The 18,913-nt window shown below is 39.6% G+C and overlaps 4 protein-coding genes across 10 annotated transcripts; 2 read left to right on the plus strand and 2 right to left on the minus strand.

Moving 5' to 3' along the window:
* Positions 1–64: 64 nt before the first annotated feature.
* Positions 65–5,288, minus strand: LOC135172654 (xanthine dehydrogenase-like). Its single transcript, XM_064138853.1, has 4 exons — positions 4,460–5,288; positions 2,414–4,363; positions 367–2,346; positions 65–287 (listed from the first exon to the last, which is right to left on the minus strand). The coding sequence occupies exons 1-4, from the start codon at positions 4,574–4,576 to the stop codon at positions 243–245; spliced, it is 4,092 nt and encodes a 1,363-aa protein (XP_063994923.1). The 5' UTR covers positions 4,577–5,288; the 3' UTR covers positions 65–242.
* Positions 5,289–5,435: 147 nt separating this feature from the next.
* LOC135172658 (uncharacterized) lies at positions 5,436–8,289 on the minus strand. Its single transcript, XM_064138865.1, has 4 exons — positions 8,022–8,289; positions 7,633–7,740; positions 7,331–7,530; positions 5,436–7,143 (listed from the first exon to the last, which is right to left on the minus strand). Exons 1-4 carry the CDS (start codon positions 8,061–8,063, stop codon positions 5,586–5,588), a joined length of 1,908 nt encoding a protein of 635 aa, XP_063994935.1. The 5' UTR covers positions 8,064–8,289; the 3' UTR covers positions 5,436–5,585.
* Positions 8,290–8,430: 141 nt separating this feature from the next.
* LOC135172661 (rRNA 2'-O-methyltransferase fibrillarin) lies at positions 8,431–11,263 on the plus strand. 2 transcript variants are annotated; one of them, XM_064138878.1, is made up of 5 exons: positions 8,431–8,579; positions 8,948–9,001; positions 9,398–9,876; positions 10,217–10,462; positions 10,685–11,263. In XM_064138878.1, exons 1-5 carry the CDS (start codon positions 8,567–8,569, stop codon positions 10,853–10,855), a joined length of 963 nt encoding a protein of 320 aa, XP_063994948.1. In that variant the 5' UTR covers positions 8,431–8,566; the 3' UTR covers positions 10,856–11,263. The 2 variants fall into 2 exon arrangements, with proteins under 2 accessions (XP_063994948.1, XP_063994949.1); XM_064138879.1 differs by having other exon boundaries at positions 8,437–8,570.
* Positions 11,264–11,536: 273 nt separating this feature from the next.
* LOC135172659 (adenosylhomocysteinase-like 1) lies at positions 11,537–18,521 on the plus strand. Of its 6 annotated transcripts, XM_064138872.1 has the most exons (12): positions 11,570–11,673; positions 11,771–11,817; positions 12,952–12,999; positions 13,845–13,929; positions 14,322–14,515; positions 14,963–15,287; positions 15,479–15,629; positions 15,721–15,873; positions 16,056–16,221; positions 16,307–16,553; positions 16,623–16,812; positions 16,889–18,521. In XM_064138872.1, exons 2-12 carry the CDS (start codon positions 11,782–11,784, stop codon positions 16,893–16,895), a joined length of 1,602 nt encoding a protein of 533 aa, XP_063994942.1. In that variant the 5' UTR covers positions 11,570–11,673; positions 11,771–11,781; the 3' UTR covers positions 16,896–18,521. The 6 variants fall into 6 exon arrangements, with proteins under 6 accessions (XP_063994936.1, XP_063994943.1, XP_063994937.1 ...); XM_064138866.1 differs by lacking the exon at positions 11,771–11,817 and having other exon boundaries at positions 11,537–11,673; XM_064138873.1 differs by lacking the exon at positions 11,771–11,817 and having other exon boundaries at positions 11,537–11,673; positions 16,692–16,812.
* The last annotated feature ends 392 nt before the right edge of the window (positions 18,522–18,913 follow it).

An 18,913-nucleotide genomic window follows, 5' to 3' on the forward strand; every position in this document is an offset into this window, starting at 1 on the left:
TTCTATAGAATCTATTGCAGTTATGCATTGAAATATTTTACAATTGAGCTGATAAAATATTGAATGCTTTAATTCAATTTTATTTGATATGAACAATTGCTTTTTCGTCATCAAGAAATCATCCCGTTGTTTAGAACAAATATAAATTTTTTTCACTAATGCCTTTTCTGGTGCGAGAGAGTTGTTGATAAGGAATAGATCATTTTTACGTCTGAGTCCTCGAACCACAGTTCCTCGAATTGCTACGGTACTTTGTTCCACGCCTTATCGCCATCAACATCTGGAAACTATAGCAAAAGAAAATAGGTATAAGAATTAGAAGAACGAACTGGAATATAATTCAAATTGACATGATGGATAAATTACTCGAGCAATGAATTCATCGATGCAGGCCGTGCGAATCCTGGCAGAAGTTGCTGGTGAATCCAGTCTGAATTTATCGGTAGCCTTGGCATCTCTCCGGGCATCCTGAATTGCATTTTTGATAGCGAAGAATACAGAGGCCGCGAGGAAAAGTGGGGGTTCCCCGACTGCTTTCGACGAGTAAATGGCCCGTGGATTGGGTGCGTCTCGCAGCAACGAGACATTGAACTCACGGGGAATGTCATTGAAACCGGGGAGTTTGTAAGACCCAGGACCACGTGTGTACATCGTACCATCAGGTGAATACATTAACTCTTCGAGAGTGTATAATCCCAGTCCCTGGGTGAAGGCACCCTCTACCTGGCCAATGTCAATGGCGGGATTTAAACTGTCCCCCACATCCATGACAATGTCTGTTCTCAGTACCTGATGATCCCCAGTGAGACAGTCGACTTCCACTTCACTGCAGGCGACACCATACGAAAAATAATTATAAGGAATCCCAGAATTCGTCTCAAAGTCGTACCCAACGTCGGGAGTGCGATAATATCCAGTTGCACTCAAACTAATCCTCTCAAAATATGCCTTCGAGATCCATTCCTCCCAATTCCCCCCAGGACTGCTATCGATAATGTGCCTGATGCGCTCCATGATAGTATTGCAAGCATTTAGCACAGCCATTCCATTCAAATCCGAAGAAATGCTGGCAGCAGTCGCTGATGTATTGGGCACTTTGTCAGTTGCTGTTTCAGAGATATGAATTTTATCAGGATGAACCCTCAAAACTCTACTCGCAACTTGAATCATCTTCGTATGTAACCCCTGGCCCATTTCAGTTCCTCCATGGGTAATGAGCACCGAACCGTCAGTGTAAACATGAACCAGTGCTCCAGCTTGATTCAAAAATGCCAGACTGTACCCGATTCCAAATTTCGTGGGTATAATAGCAATCCCTCGTTTCCTGTATCGATTTCCTCGATTGAATTCCTCCACCCTGGCTTTTCTGGCCTTATAATCTGACTGGAGAATACACTGTTCCCAGCAGCGATCCAAGGAACACCGGAGGAGCTTCTGATGGTAATGAGTGACATCATTCTCCTGATATAAGTTCATTTCCGAGACTTTGTCAACTGGTAGCCCCAAGAAGTTGGCTACATCCCAGATAATGTTTTCAGCTACCAGCATCCCCTGGGGTCCCCCAAAGCCCCTGAAAGCTGTGTTCGAAGGGAGATTGCTCTTGCAGATCCATCCTGTCACATCAATCGCTGGGAATTTATAAGCATTTTCGCAGTGATGGATTGCCCGCTCCATCACTTCGGGAGAATAATCCCTGGAGCATCCAGCGTTGATGAAGAGCTCAATTTTCGCTCCTTTCACGAGGCCCTCCTTAGTGAAGCCGACCTGGTATTTACACAAGAAGGGATTCCTTCCCCCGGTGATCATCATGTCCTCGTTCCGATCGAGCATACATCGAACAGGCTTCTGGAGTTCGTAGGCTGCAAGTGCCGCTGGTACTGCAATCATCTTTGCCTTGGTTTCTTTACCACCAAAGCCACCGCCTATACGTTTCACCTGGATTTTTACTCGATTTTGTGGTATTCCCAGGATCTGAGTAATTAATCTTTGCAACTGGCTCGGATCCTGAGTGCTACAGGTTATTTCCAGATCGTCGATCTCTTTAGGAACAGCTAGAACTGACTGCGTCTCCAGGTAAAAATGCTCTTGACCGCCTATTCTGAACTCACCTTCGATAATGTGATCAGATTCCGCAAGAGCTTGACTTGTATCTCCATTCTGGAGCCTCATAGGAGACGGATCCAGGAACGATTTCGATGATATGGCATCTTCGATGCTTATTATCACAGGATTCATATCTTCATAGTCCACATCCACCAGTCTTGCTGCACGTTGGGCCGTCGCTTGGTCTAGAGCCACGATTGCACCAATGGGTTGGCCCTGAGTCATGACTTCCCTGGCGAACACCTGTAGGAACGATGGAAATTGATGATTTCATATTTAAATGGTTTCTAACAGGAGTAATCTCAAATACCTCCTCGTCCTGGGCAACGGGCTCCGTCCATTTTCTGTCTTTCGGAATATTTTCAGCACAGAAGAACCTAATTACGCCCGCGAGCTGGAGGGCTTTAGAAGCATCAATCCCTACTATTTTTGCGTGCGCCCTTGTGGATAGAACTAAAGCCAAGTACAGTTCTCCGTCGATCCTCGGGATATCATCACAGTACAAGGCTTCTCCAGTGGTTTGTTTGAAGGCACTGGAGTGGACGATCAGTCGTCCGATCAAATCATTCGGGTCTGAGTGATCAGGAGTGATCTGGTAGTACTGCGAACTTTTGAAGGATTTATAGCGATATGTTTCATCCACCGAAGATAATTCCTTCGGGATTGGTACAAGTCCAGGGACATCATGCTGTAATTGTTTCATGATGTAAATGAACCCCTTGAAGAAGAGACTGAGGGTCAGGGACCTTCGATAGAGGATCATCCCTCCAGGTGCAGAGTCTTCCAGTGGGAATTCTTCGACTAATGATCGGTAGGTCAACTCCAGCATATCTGAATTCCATCGTTTTCCCAACATTTGCTCGCAGGTTTTCACTGCGAGCTTCGTCGTCAGGGCCATTCCACCGTATGCCAAGTGAGCTCTAATGATTTCATCAGTTTCGCTCTTGAAAATCACGTTCAATGCCATGTTGACTATGGCAATGTCATCGTCCCTCCGTTTCGCTTGTTTATAGGCAACAAAATATTGAGATTTTTGGGTGAATGGAATTTCTAAGGACAAAAGGATCTCCTCGGGCTTGCTGATATTCCGTCTGTATCCAGTGAAGAAGTTGTGGTCTATAGGAACTTGTCTGTGTCCATTCTTGAGGCTGCAGAAGTTCAATTTCGTTCCAGAAGCCATTAGTATCGGTACCAAATCTGAAATTGGACTTCCTGTCATTATGTTTCCCCCAATTGCTGCAACATTTCGAACCTGCTTTCCTGCGAACCAATGGAGCATTTCGACTATTTCTTTGAATATTCTTGTCTTGTATTCTGGAGTGACGGAGATGAGATCGGTAAGGGATTCTTCCAACTCCATCAGAGTCACACTCGCACCAATCGTTAGAGAGTCTTGAACGAGGATACTTCCCAGCTCGGAAATTTGTCTAGTGTGGATCAGAATTGGGTACTTGCAGTGCTTGAATTTAACTTCCACACCGACTTCGGTGTTACCACCAATGATCTTGGCATTAGGGAACTGGTTCTTGAGGAAGAGGAGTTGGTGTAAAGTCGTCGGACGATACCACGTAACTTCATTCCCTTTGATTATCAAATACTCTTTATCCAGTTCATCAGAGAGTTTTAATTGAGGTGGGAAAATGATTTCCTGGGTGGGATCGTATGGACGAAATTCCTTGGTATTGAAGACTTCTGTTGGCTCCGATGTGAAGGCACGCTTGCAGCAGGCTTCACCAATTGCACAGGGCCCCATCTCGCAGTCGGTGGAATCAGATGTCTGGTGAACCACTCGAGATCGCTCCCACTCTTCAGTGAAGGTCCTCATGCCCTCAATAATGGGGCGATATCCCGTGCACCTACAGAGATTCCCCTGGAACGTGAGTTCCAGGTCCTGCATCGACGGTTTGGGCTTTGATCTCAATAGGGCGTACATCGACATTATTATCCCGGGGGTACAGAAGCCGCATTGGGATCCATGGGCCTTGGCCAGGCGCTCTTGAATGGGATGAAGTGTAGTCCTGGTACTGCCTATGCCTTCTACAGTTGTTATCGCTGTTCCATGAACACTGCAAATGGGTGTCAGGCAGGCGTTGATTGCGAGATGCAGGATTTTTCGTCTTTGACGATCGAATCTCGAAAGCATCACAGTACACGCTCCACAACCACCTTCTGCGCACCCCAGCTTTGTTCCAATTAAATTTAATTTGTTCCGAAGATAATATAGAAGGGTCCATTCAGGATTGACGTTGTTGTCATTGATCTACCGAAAAGACATCATCCACATCTCAGTAGACATAGCATAGTAATATTACACTTCATACAGATGTATGGAATGGTACAATTAGCCTATAGTTACCTCTTTCCCATTAACATAAAAAACCAAGGTATGCGATTCCCTCATTTCCAATAGTTGATTATCTCCCAGGTGTTTCCTCGCACTCTCATCTGCTCCCCCATCCTGAGGTTTTCCCATTTCTTCCCGAAATAGTATCCCGAAATAAATTGACTCAACTCGTTTAATGGTCAGAGATTGTAGACTCTGTAATAATTGATAATATTCCACTGTCACTGCAGTGACGCGTAACTTCACCTGATCGTGACTGGCCCCATAATACTCTGAGAAGTGAATGCTGTCCGAGGCCACTGACTGCACCACTTTGAAATATTAGACGATATATCAATTTACTCAGAGACAGAGCCTGACTTCGGCTTAATTCAGGTTTTCACACTCAGCGAATCGAGCTCCTGGCAGTGCAAGTCGCCATGTTTATGAAATTTAATTGAAATCGGTGTGGGTAAGACATACTCTGCCAGATAATCGACAGCTGGCTTTGATGTAAATAATTCAGATATTTCTATTGGTGCTCTCTTTATTGGACATCTTACGACACATAAACATTCTGAGGGCATGCCCCAGATAACTTGGAGAATTGCGATAACAATTTTTGGTATCGTGAAGACACCTCCTCTTCTCTTCATTTTGTTCATATAATAATAATAGTGCTATAAACGCGAGAATAATCTTATACGAGATCAAATAGGCTCCGCGCGACCTATTCCTATTTCCCACCTCGAATTGAGACATATAGCGATTACAATGGCCAATGAGGGAAAAGTCTTACGCATAAAGTTAGCAAATGCTCTACGGAGCTAATTTAATATATATATTTATATGAAATTATTTATACCACCGGTGGCTCATACGCTAAATAAAACAAAACTTATTGTACTTTGTCGAGAAGACCGGTCCCAATCATTATTTACATTTCTCGCTGTCTCTTCCGGGGAATTTCCATGCCGCAACAGGCGGCACAAATGAGTAATTCAAGCACTGAGCGGTAAAGTATAATTTTTTATTTTGGATTTATATTCTTTTATATTGTTCAATGTACCCTAGGAAAATACGTTTATAGAAATCGAGTTTTTGGGTGGAATAAAAAAAAAATATTCCTCCAAAATTATGTACATCAACAGCTGCCACTTCATACACCAATAACTTCATCCTCTTCACAGCCACTACCAGCGAGTTCCTCTTCCGAATTTTCTCCACTCCCAACAAACGTCTCCTCATCACAAGTAAAAGCAGGTATCTTCCCCTCGAAAGCCATTTTGATGGAGAACCTCTCCCTCTCCTCACTTTCCTCTTTTCCGTCATTCTCGCCCACATCTGCTGCCCTAGTGCTCCTCCTGGGCAAGGGAACAGGGCGCCGATGCTTTCTCCCATACTCCGTTGACTGATCTTCCCTGACAGGTAATGGAGGTGGTACAGGGATCCTCAGGCTTTCCCGATCCTCACCGCAACTCCCCTTTCGATACCTCAGTAACGCCCTGGCTTCCCTCTCAGACATGCTCCTGTACTTCTCCACCAAAACCCCTTTCAACTCCCTCATAAAGTTCCTCTCCAGCAGCTGATCCATCTTAGCCCTCTCCAAGGAAACATCATCATCCTCACACAGCGGTTTCAAATACTCTTCCCTGATATACTCCTCGAAGCACTCGTCCATTACCTGAGGATCAGTATCAAAAACCACCGGCAGATCCTTCCTCTGGATGGTCTCCTCGGGGTCATCACGACAAGGAGCCCGTTGTCCGATTTCACCACTCTGCAGCTTCTTCATCACCAGAATATTAAACTCAGCGAAATCCCTAGCTGTATCAATCTGCTTATAAGCTTCATTCATCATCGAGACCAGGGAATCACTATTTCCACCTGCACGTGATACATTATCGATGTCCTCTAGAATTGACGATACTGTTGAATAGGCGGTCTGGAGCTTCCTGGATAGTAGGTCCACGTGGACATACAGATCTCTGAACTTCGCATTACCGACTTTTTTATCCCTCCTGGGAATCGAGACGGTTTTCGAGGACGAATAATCTTCCATCAAGGAACTCAAGGCTCTCTCATGAACCATCAACGTCCTCTGGAGGTTCCCGACAATCACAGATATCTTCAACTGCGTTACACAACTTCTTGAGCCATCCTTGAAGGCTATTGATAACAAATTCATCATGTCTGACTGTGCGAGAATGCACGTGTAGTAGAATCTCTCCAGTTTTTTGTATGTTATTTCCCCCTGAATTTTCAAAAAATCCTCCTCGAAATTGTTTATTAAATCTTTCGAGTCCCGTGGTGATGGCAGCAGAGGAAATAATGAGTGCGAGGCTCTGTAGAATGCTCTGGAACATTGCTCGATGCATCTGTATAATTTCTCGCAGATTGGCTGCAAGTACTTCAGTCTATTCACCTCCAAATCTGAAAATTTTCTTCTAGGTCGATTGGAGTCCAGTATCATGCCATATCCAGTCCGGAGGATCTTCAAGGATCTCCTCTGAAGGTGGAAGAGTCTGTTCTGGGTTGACACGAGGTTTCTGAGACGTTGGAGACTGCATCTTTGTGAGTATTTTTGGTAGACCGTCAGGGTTGACAGGGACGCTGCTGTGATCAGTCCGGGGATCGTCAGCCTTGGGGAGAGGAAGGAAGTTGTTAAGAGCAATGATCCTGAGAGGATCCAGAGCAAAAATGGAGGTTTGTTGTCACTGGAATTAGAGAAGTCAAGGTGATGTCTAATCGAGATGACTTAATTTTCATAGATTCATTAGCGAAAAGGTACGACCAGGTAGCATAACCAAAAAAAATTCGGAATTAAATTTATGATAAAAACCTTGCATGCCGAAGCAAAATTTAAAAAAAATAATGAATAAACATAGAATGGCTGATGCATACATCTTTAAATCCAACTGGTCTTTCAGGATATTTTGAATCCACGAAGAATGGTCATCCAGAAGTGGCTCCAATTGGAGAATTATCTCCAATTCTTTTAATCCACGAGATTTTTGTTTATTTCTATCTTCATTGAAAGAAATAAAATTTTTGATGCATTGGTAAAAATTCGAAAATCTATAAGATTTAGGTGTATCTTGAATCTGAAAAGAGAATCAGTGAATAAGAATGGGATTTTGAAAGATTGAGACTTTTGGCACTAATTCTAGACTCTATATAACTAAAACAAATTCTCTCCTACCCACTTTGAAATCAGATTCTTCCCAATTATCCGGGAATCCTGATCTAATCACGGGTGTGCACTCGAATTCTGGAGATCCTATTTGTTTCAGGACGTTGTATAGATCACTACCCTGAGAAATAAATATTAAATTATTAACTAAGATTGGAATTTGGGGATGAATTCTGTTTTCGTATTAATCTATAATCAGCTATGTAAAATCAAATCGGAGAACATAACACTATTGTTTCTTTCATTGAACAAATTAAAGAATTGTTCATTCTTTCAACAATTATTATCTCAAATTATTTTTACGAGGGGACAAAATCCCCCCAACTGAGCTACGTCTGCCTCGTAACAACTGATTCATTAAAAAATACGAAACGAATGATTTGTTTTTAATTTCTTCATTACTTCAATGACAACATCTTCCTCCAAATCATCCCAATCTCCCATAGTTTCTCAATCAATTCCTCTTTCGTAATCCACTCTAAGTTAACCACAAAACGATAACAAAATAAAAATAACAAATAATTCGAATACTCCCAAACAGGTTATGCCCGAATCCGTAAGAAGATAGGTGATTGCTTTGGGAAAAATGAAAGAATTCTATCATTTGTACTAGATTTGTATCCGTTTGTACTGAGCTTAAAATGTTTCGATATCCCCTCATTTATTTTTAAATAAATAATTAAAAGCCCAACATAAGTGGTGACCTCTGTGTGCCGCAGGCGAAACACGTAGTGTACAGCGCCGCTGACGGCGTCCCGAGATACTTGTCCATCCAAGTTATACCGGAAATGACCGAACGGCCGGGCTTCCGTCGAGGGCAATCCAGTAGTTGTGTCCGCACGCACATGTTCAACCTCTACTGCATATTCCGGAGTCTGTAAATCCTGCAATATACAAAATAATAATTTTGTAATAAATTCAACGAAGCCAAACGAAGCATAATAGCAATGGGTAAGCCAGGTGAGTCCTGATAATAAATTCCTTGCGTTATTGTTTTGATTGGGGGTGATAACGGGCGTTGGGAGGAGGCTCAAGGGTTCTGGGGGACAATTTGGACTCCGCGTTGTCGGCTAACCTCAAAATCGTTAGTTAATTGTAATTTATTCTGATGATAATTCATTAATCGGGGGATTTACTCCGGGAGCTGATTCATGATTGTTGTTTTCGAAACGATAATGAACGATGTGAGGGGCATTCTGTCAAAAAAGTGATGCCATGTGCGATCGTTTTGGAGCCACGCGATTCACCACGTTTACGCACTTTTCGGTTAACTAACTAATAACATGTGCTAATCATTTTGTGATTGTGACCATTTTTTTTCTTTTCAGGATTTTCACCAGGTGGTGGCGGTGGATTTAGGGGAGGTCGTGGAGGAGGAGGAGGTATGTTGAATTATGTTATAATAGCATTTGTTGAATAACCTCGAATTATTCACCACAATGACAAAAACTCACTGTGAGATATGGTGATTTTATCTTTACTGCGCTGATATGTGTGGGAGTGAAGATCCATTTCCTTTGTTTATGACATTCGAAGCCATTAGTCGAGGATATGATAATAACGGCCTTTTTTTTATTGTCGCGACATACTTTCAAAACATTGATGATCCAATTCATCCGTTTGTATTTTTTTTTTAATTTTAGAACCCTTCGGATGGATTAATTAGTTGCAAGAATTTACTTCAGTTCTTATAAAAATTTCCAATTACCTTTTTTTTCAAATATCTACAACTAACAGTAAAAATCAATCAAAACTATATTTTCTATCGCTTTCACCAGGTCGTGGAGGTTTCCGTGGAGGTAGAGGTGGTGGTGGAGACCGCAATAGCGGGGGAGGATTTCGGGGAGGTCGAGGTGGTGGAGGTGGTGGAGGCAGAGGAACTCCCAGAGGGCGTGGAGGTGGTCGAGGTGGTGGACGCGGAGGACGAGGTGGTGGAGGTGGTTTTAAAGGTGGAAAAACAGTTGTTATCGAGCCCCATCGCCACGAGGGAGTGTTTATCGCCAGAGGCAAGGAGGACGCACTTGTCACACGTAATTTAGTACCTGGTTCAGAGGTCTATGGCGAGAAGAGGATCAGTATTGATGGAGATAATGGGGAGAAAATTGAGTACAGAGTTTGGAATCCATTCAGATCCAAACTGGCTGCTGCTATTCTGGGAGGTGTTGATCAGATTTACATGCCACCTGGGAGCAAAGTGCTTTATCTTGGAGCTGCCTCTGGGACGACCGTATCACATGTTGCTGATGTTGTTGGACCGGTAAGATTTACAATATTTTTTACGATATTTTCATTTATGCCTTGGATAAATTTATTAACAAAAATTCAGCAAATATTAATTCCAAAAATTTAAGATTTTAATTGATGGCAATAATTTATGCATACATTAGAGCCAAGCTGGTGCATTATCATCTACTTGGTGTCGAAGTAATGCAAGATTGAGGTGGAAACAATCATTATGAAGCAGTCTATTCAGTCTGCTCGATGACAATGCTTCCTACACGTCTCCAAATCCCCTTATATTCCTGATGACACGAATTATGATCAAAATCGATGCGTTTTCGAGTATAATAAATACAAAATGATCCTTTTATTTACAGGAAGGTCTTGTGTATGCTGTGGAGTTCTCCCACAGATCTGGAAGAGATCTCATAAACGTTGCGAAGAAGCGTACGAACATTATTCCCATTATTGAAGATGCCAGACATCCACACAAGTACAGAATGCTTGTGGGTATGGTTGATACGGTATTTGCAGATGTGGCACAACCAGATCAAGCTAGAATAGTCTCCCTCAACTCCCAATATTTCCTCAAAAATGGCGGGCATTTCGTCATATCCATTAAGGTATGTAGTTCAATCATTAGTAAATGAAATATACAAAAAAAATCTCCGGGGAACCGCCAAACCTTCGACCAAAAATTTAATGGAACAGGGTCAGTGCTTTTTCAGAAAATGTCTCAATGAAAAATTGGAAAGAAAATCAAACTCTCCTCATTCCATAAAATAAATTCTACCGGGAATTTTTCCATAGTTTATATGAAAAAAACATATCATTCAATTTTCCAGGCAAGCTGTATAGACTCGACTGCACAACCTGAAGCTGTATTCGCGGCAGAAGTGAAAAAATTGGTCGCTGATAAATTAAAACCACAAGAGCAAATAACTCTCGAGCCATATGAGAGAGATCACGCTGTTGTCGTTGGTGTCTTTAGGCCACCAGCGAAGAATTCTTCCTAATTAAGTGTATAGTTTTATATTCCTTTAAAATTAATAAAACAATATTTTTTCATATGGCCTAACGATTGAAGAATTATCACAAACAATGTGGATCTTTATATACAATTTATAAACTGTGGTAACAAAATTTGTAAGACATTCATCGAGAAATATGACTTGATACTAGCTTCTGTAGCTCACATTTTTTCTCATGAATCTTCATGAATGATTATATTTCCTTCCTTATAGAACACAAAATATTTTTCATTATTAGTCATGATGGTTGTATTCCTCAGGTGAACTTGAATAATTGGAATATTATTCAAGTGCCAAATCTAGATGTGAGCAATATAAATTCATATTCAGAGATTTGATGAATGTATGCTTTACATATTTTTCAATAATTAAAGACCAAATCTTTACAGAAAAGGGATTTTTTTATTTCTCTTGTGGATATCCTCTCGTAAATGAAATATTTGAGTGAACACTTGGGCAAAATATTCCAAAGTCCTGTGGAGATTGTCATTGTCAGTTTTTCTTTTCCAATTTTTTTACTTTTCCTTTGTTCGGAAAATTTGAAAAAAATTTCATATTCGAATGGCCAACGCCTCCTACGTCCCTGAAGCCTCATGATAATCCATTGAAACCCCTCCAATCAGCTGTTACTCACGTATAAAGTCCACCGTACATGTATGAGTCGATGTAAATCCATTCGATTCCGGCGGTGGAGTTAGTTAAAGATGGCTGACAGCGGGGACGGTCCAAACACTGCTAACTCACGAAAAGAATCAAGAGCCAATGTCAGTGATATCCCAGTCACAGATCCAGCAGCAAATAAGGTAGATCAATTATCAAATAACAAATTAATGGTAATTTTTTTTTAATGCAACATTTCAATCTGTGTGGAGCGATAAATAATACATGATTACGGCTAAGCTGGCCGCATTATGGACCGCCTAAAAAAAATACTATTCACCGTTGAGGTATCACAAAATGATGTTTTATTTACTAATCACTATTTTATGATTAGTGGGAAGTTATATCTAGATATGTTGAGGTTTGAGTCTCTCACTCTTTACGAATTCGTTCATTTTCAAGTTTTTCTCTCTCTCTCTCTCTCTTCGTCTGTCCTGCGTTCACGAATTGTTAGGACCTTGTGTCACTTTCTGTCACATGCCAACAATTACGTAATTCCGATTATTGTCGGATGATACAGGGATCACCACAACAGATGGTTTATGAATGATATCGTTAATTGTTTTACCATTTTATAATGATCAATTGGGCGCAATTGGTGGATTACGTGACCATTATACACGAGGTTAAGTTTCGTTTGCTTTTCAAAATTTTTACTAGTCTATTGTACTGATAATACTACTTTTGGTGGAGTGTTATCTCTTTTTGGCTGTCTTTGTTCCGAAAGAAATGCCGGTTGTGAAGTGGTACAATGAATTGTTTTGGAGACAAAGGATTTTAGGAGGATTTTCTTCCAGGAAAGATTAAGAAAAACAAGACCATTTTTTTTTTATTAAACTAATAGTTTATAATTAATGGGGGCGTTTTCGTGAGCAAGTTATTCTAGTGTTGAATCTCAGACACAGCTGATTTTGGGAAAACCTCCCAAAAAAAATCTTTTACGTAAACATTTCTTTTTATTTTTTCCTGAAACCCTCAATAAAAACAATTCTTCAAAAGTCTATGGTTTACCACTTGATAACAGACATTAATCGACGAAATATCAATGTTTGATTAATCATGACTACTGCATGGCCACTCATGCTGCCTAAAAACCAAAACACGTTGACCATCAACTCGCTTATTTTATTTGAAAACATATAGAGCGTTATTCTCATGACAGCACGTGTAAACTTGCGAATAAAAATCACTGCATCACTATTTTACCGCAGTTTAGTCAATAGTTGATGTAGATAAATTACCCCCAGACTCTGCACGACATAAAATTCACACATTGTCCCCGAGAAAATCGTGAATTCATTGCGTGAAGTAGTTAATTATCTCTCGATAAATGAGAAATTGGAAAAAAAATCAGTTGGGCAAGAACATTCAATAAAATTCCCCCTTGAATTATGAAAATATTGTGGTTGTTGTGATTTCAGAGCCTAGAGGCATCAAATAATGCCTTTCACGGCCCGAGAACAAAATTAGTAAGTAAGAGTAATTATTTGTGTATGAAAAAATAACTAAAATTCAGCAAAATATTAATTACAATGAGCAAATCTAAAAATTATCTTCATTTATTTGCATATGTAGATGTATGCTCGCTACCCCTAACGATCGCTTTGTTTTCATTTCGTGAGATTAACGACATTTACGTGATAAAATCTTGGTGAAGATATTTGTTTATTTTCTTTATCGTTGTCATGTTCGTGCCGATGGGCATGGTGATTCAAATTTTTTTCTCATTTGTTGCATATGTGATATGAACTAATTTCCCCGTGGATTTATCATGAAATGCATGGTGTTTGTAAATTTTGCATTCTGAAGAATTGAATTTCTCGTTTATTCACTGCTTATCGTTTTTAATCAAAATTACTGAATTCGTTATTTATTTTGCCAATAAAATTCATGGAAAATATGAAACCGAGCGAATCCACTGGACAATTCAGTTGGATTTCTACTAAATTTTTCCGTCTGTGAGAATACTTCATTCGGATTCACGACTCGCGAAAATGATACTTAAACGTATGATTAATGCTAAGTAGATATTTGCCAATAAATGAAGTTATCAGATTAATCAAAAAGTGGAACGGCAAAGCGAGATGAATGAATTTCGTAGTCCTCTGCATTCAATGAAATTTGAACTGATAAATTGCACTATTGGACATTCTTCCGACACCCATATGTTCCCAATGCAAGTAAAACCCTAGTGCAACACGCATTATTTTTAATTTGTAGTACATTTAAAAAATTCATGGCAATCTCAATTTCCCACATCATCTCGACCACTGCAGAAACAAAATTAACTCCAAGAATTGGTGAAACCTCATAGGAATCAAAGTCCGGGGCGTTGAAGAAGTCCAGCCGTTACCGAAGTCGCTCATTATCAGCAAGCAGCAATGACAGCTACAGTTCCGGTAGGCGAATAGAGAGAATATTTACCCGCGATTAATTTCACGTGCAAAATAATTCTATAGGAAAACATAGCGAATTTTCCTTGAATTTTCTGTTAATGTCTCGAAAAGATCTATAAAAGCCGAATTTTCACAAGAGCACTTCGCTAGGTTTTTCTATTCACATTTTTTAGTAGACTGGGAAAAATAATTCCTAGAAAATATAAATTCTGTGATTCATTCAAAGCAACATTTGTCTATTTCAATAGCATTTAGTGCATTAGCCATTCTAGTTCTTCACCTCCTTTACATCACAATTATCCGATCATGTAGCATTGTGAAAGATCATTCTAACTCATCTATAGATCATGCTGATTCACTAATCGATAAATTTTCATACGTCTGATGAACCTCAGCATCTTATACAGGAAGCTCATCGGACGAGGACGACGTGTCCCCCCGGGAGAAAATCCAGAAAACAGACAAGGGTTTCACGGATTTTTGCGTCCGGAATATCGGTCAACATGCCTTCGGCAGACGGGAGATTGAAATTGCCGAGCAAGAGATGCCGGGGATAATGGCCTTGAGGAAAAGAGCTGCTGATGATATGGTATTTTTAGATTATGTGCTTGGAGAAGCAGTGGTGGAACCTAATCAGAGGAATTTCGAGTTGTTTAGGAATTCTTTAATTACAGGCCTGTGAGTAATTAGTAGATCTACAACGACGTCAAAGACTTTTTGATTGAAAATTCTTAGATTATTTCACATGTTAATTCCACTCTGTTATGCTCCATCACTTTCATACATTACTTATTATTCTACGACATTTCTATAGCAAGGATAATCCTCGAACATTATGAGAATTATATTGAAAATATCCATTTATTATTTCGTAGAAGTATTATAGCGAAAACGCCAGGCTTTAATAATATTTTCTTTTCTTAATTATCAATTATTATAAATAATTTCATCTATCAAGGAATGGGTTCCCAGTGAATATAGTCCCCTCGACTGATCACAAACAAGCATTGAATGGAATATATTTAATTTCCATTAGCCCTTGAAAAATGCAAAGATCGTGGGCTGCACCCACATAAATGCTCAAACAGCTGTGCTGATTGAGACCCTCGTGGAGCTTGGAGCCCAAGTAAGATGGGCCGCTTGCAATATATATTCGACGCAGAATGAAGTGGCTGCTGCACTGGCATCAGCTGGTTATCCCATATTCGCATGGAGGGGGGAAACCGAAGAGGACTTCTGGTGGTGCATCGACAAGTGCATAGCAGCTGAAAATTGGCAGCCGAATATGATTCTTGATGATGGGGGAGATGCCACGCATCTCATGCTTAAGAAGTACAACGCCATGTTTAAGATGATTCAAGGTGATTCGGGTTTCATCAGTTTGTTGACGATTCTGGGAGAGAACTACGAAGCGTTTGCTTTGTGAAACATTTTTAATAGAAAGTTTTTTTTATGTATAATGAGAATTTTGAGATAAAGATTTCTGCACTCCATTTATTTATAAGGATGATTTCACATCTGTTTTCATGATAAAATTGATGAATACTCTCAGGTATCGTCGAAGAGAGTGTCACCGGTGTTCACAGACTTTATCAGCTCTCCAAGGCTGGAAAACTCTCAGTTCCAGCCATGAATGTCAATGATAGTGTCACGAAAACCAAATTTGATAATCTTTATAGCTGCCGAGAGAGTATCATAGACAGGTGAGCAACTTATTCCATATAATAAGTGCCCGTATTCGTTCAATCAAATTAATAAATTAAACTTCTAATATGATCCATTCCCTGACTTCAGTTTGAAGAGATCTACAGATGTCATGTTTGGGGGGAAACAAGTTGTGATTTGTGGATATGGAGAGGTGGGTAAAGGGTGCTGCCAAGCTCTCAAAGGTCTTGGCTGCATCGTATACATCACGGAGATTGATCCCATCTGTGCGTTACAAGCTAGGTAAGACTTTTTTTCCGCAGAACAAAAAATTCTCGCCTAAAAATTTTTTGGAGAGAAATTAACTGTATTCGCTTTTATTCATCGAATGTCTCCTAACGCAACGACATGCTAAAATTTCTATTATTGACTGTAAAATGATGCAGAAGTGCGGTTTAATTACCTCGACAAACTTTTAATTACAGCATGGACGGTTTTCGCGTAATGAAACTGAACGAGGTAATAAGAAATGTGGATATCGTTATAACAGCCACAGGTAATAAAAACGTAGTGACACGTGAACATATGGACAAGATGAAAAATGGCTGTGTCGTGTGCAACATGGGGCATAGTAACACCGAAATTGATATTGTATGTTTATCATCATAAACTATCCACCTTTTTAAATAACGCAGACCAATGGCATTGACGAATGATTTGTCTTTTATCATAACAGAATAGCTTAAGAACTCCAGACTTGACTTGGGAAAAAGTCCGATCACAGGTGGATCACGTTATTTGGCCTGACGGCAAGAGAATTGTACTCCTAGCTGAAGGCCGCCTCGTTAATCTCTCCTGCTCAAGCATTCCATCGTTCGTTGTGTCCATCACAGCCGCCACTCAGGCATTAGCACTTATTGAATTATTCAATGCACCGCCAGGGCGCTATAAAAGTGATGTTTATTTACTGCCTAAGAAAATGGGTGAGGAACAGTGAATAATTGTTTTTCTTCTTCTAAATTATTCAAAGATTTTATGTCATGATTTTATAGCTAAAGAACCAGATGAATTTCCTTTTCAACGCCATGACTTGCCTAAGCCAGTATATTTTGTTCCCCCAGATGAATACGTGGCATCTCTACATTTGCCTACATTCGACGCTCACCTGACGGAACTTACGGATGAGCAGGCGAAGTACATGGGCCTCAACAAAGCCGGCCCATTCAAGCCCAATTATTATCGGTAACCAATATCCCCTTTTATTGCATTTATCTATTTATACTAACGACTCACTTGGCTTCTGTTTGATCTGTATCAGTTACTAGATGAACCAGAGCGTTGAGTTCCTTTCATCGATCGCCTGGAGGCATAACGTCGACAAATCGCGAGCGATAATGCGATTTTTCATTTCGTCTTTTCGATTTAATTGATTTATCTGTAGATCATACAATTTGTACAATTGGAAGTGCCATTGAAATTGCGTTGTAGACAAAGCGAGTCATGAGATCGGTTTTGTAATTAATTGAGTTGTCGAGTGATTAAACAATTCAGTAATCAAGTGAGAGAATTAAATTCTCGAGCAGCTTTCAATAAATATCTCAAATGCAGAGAAACATTTTTGTCTCTCTGCAAAAGAAATCTCTTGTCTAGCTCTTAAAATGTCCTGCAAGATTTTCAGCGAAGAAAATGCTTGAGAAAAAGAATATTCCTCTCGTTTTACTTCTGAATTGCTCAATACAGATATTATCGATACACTAATCGCTATATGACTCGTTCAATGAATAAAGTAATCATGTTATTGAAATCAATCAAAGTACACATTCAAGATTAATTGAGGCTGCACAGTAGAAATTCCGTGAGAAATCCGCAAGTGTACATGAAGCTGATGAATATTGCACAGCAACCCTTGAAGTATTCCAAAAAACCCCTTAATTCGAGTTATTTAATGTAATGAGCCACATAAGAATGGCATCTCGTAATAAATGAGATGCATGCATCAATTCAATACAATTAATTAATTGAATTGTGGAGTATTGAACAGTTCAGTAAACAGCTGGGAGAGTGAAATCTCCCATCTCAAGATTTTTAACGATGAAAAATTTTTGACAAAAATTTACTCGTCCCATGCATGATGCAGATCAGCCACATAATGATAATGCTTATCCATGAGCAAGATACTGTCATTGACGCCCCTCATTATTTCGTGTATAAAAATCCGCAAAAAGTATTAATTCCACACAATCAACCATCGATGCAATAAAATATTTTACCATAGAAATAACGTACATAGTTGTGTTCCGCTGCATGAACTGTTGAAAATAAACGACTAGATTAATTTGCTCAGTGCACATTGAAAGAAGTTGTAAGAATATCTCGGTTGTGAAGAGTCAAAGAAAGGTCATTAGACTTTTCATATACAGTTACTCATGAAAATAATTGGATAAATGGAAATTATAATACGTGATCAGTGCTGGTTATGGCCGCAGGTACCAGAGGAACAGTATGAGCCATAGTATTCAATTTCAGGGACACAAAACAAGTCAATAATTTATAGTTCATACATAGATTGTAAGAAAATTAAACATAATCACCGAAACAATTGCAAATAAAATAGACTAGATGGAACAAGTTAATGCACATGGGCCTACATTGTTAATGAGAAAAAAAAAGATAAGAATTCCTTGAATAAGGGAGAATCAGTATTTCTAGGTTATTTCACACCTGGACGTGTCACCAGGACTGGAATTGATCATCAAAATTGTTATTTTTCTGAATGAAATTCCATAAGTGTTTCTGGTTATGTGAAAGTTTTTTTTGTCTTATTTCTATTCATGGTCAATGCACTGATGAATTCGAAGTGAAACAAGAAAATAGATCGAACAACAATGATGGTATTTTTGTAACGAGATATTTGTGAATAAAAGCGACAGCATGATTATCATTAAACAGAATTATCACCTCCATTTATTTATGCATATCTTTGAACTGATGACATTCTGAATCATTTGATCTATTTACCTTATTCAATATTGCCCCCACTTTGACAGTCAGTATTGCCTGAACATCAGTAGCGAGAGTTAGCATGGTTTTTCTCGGGGCAAGAAATTTAATTTTTAACATTAATAAAAAATTTAGTGCATCTATTTAGCAGTTGGACCGAAAATAGGTGCAATGTCTGTTGAGTGAAATAAATCGTGCCAATTTCTATATCATCACGACAAAAAAAAACAATTGTCTTGCTGGATGCTGTAAATAACATGAACCGTTATAAATATCAACTGTAAATACGAAAAATTCATTAATCTACAGGAGGAATTGATGTAATGAAATTAAAAAGTAATGA

Source organism: Diachasmimorpha longicaudata, chromosome 2, assembly GCF_034640455.1.
Source record: "Diachasmimorpha longicaudata isolate KC_UGA_2023 chromosome 2, iyDiaLong2, whole genome shotgun sequence".
Taxonomy (NCBI): domain Eukaryota; kingdom Metazoa; phylum Arthropoda; class Insecta; order Hymenoptera; family Braconidae; genus Diachasmimorpha; species Diachasmimorpha longicaudata.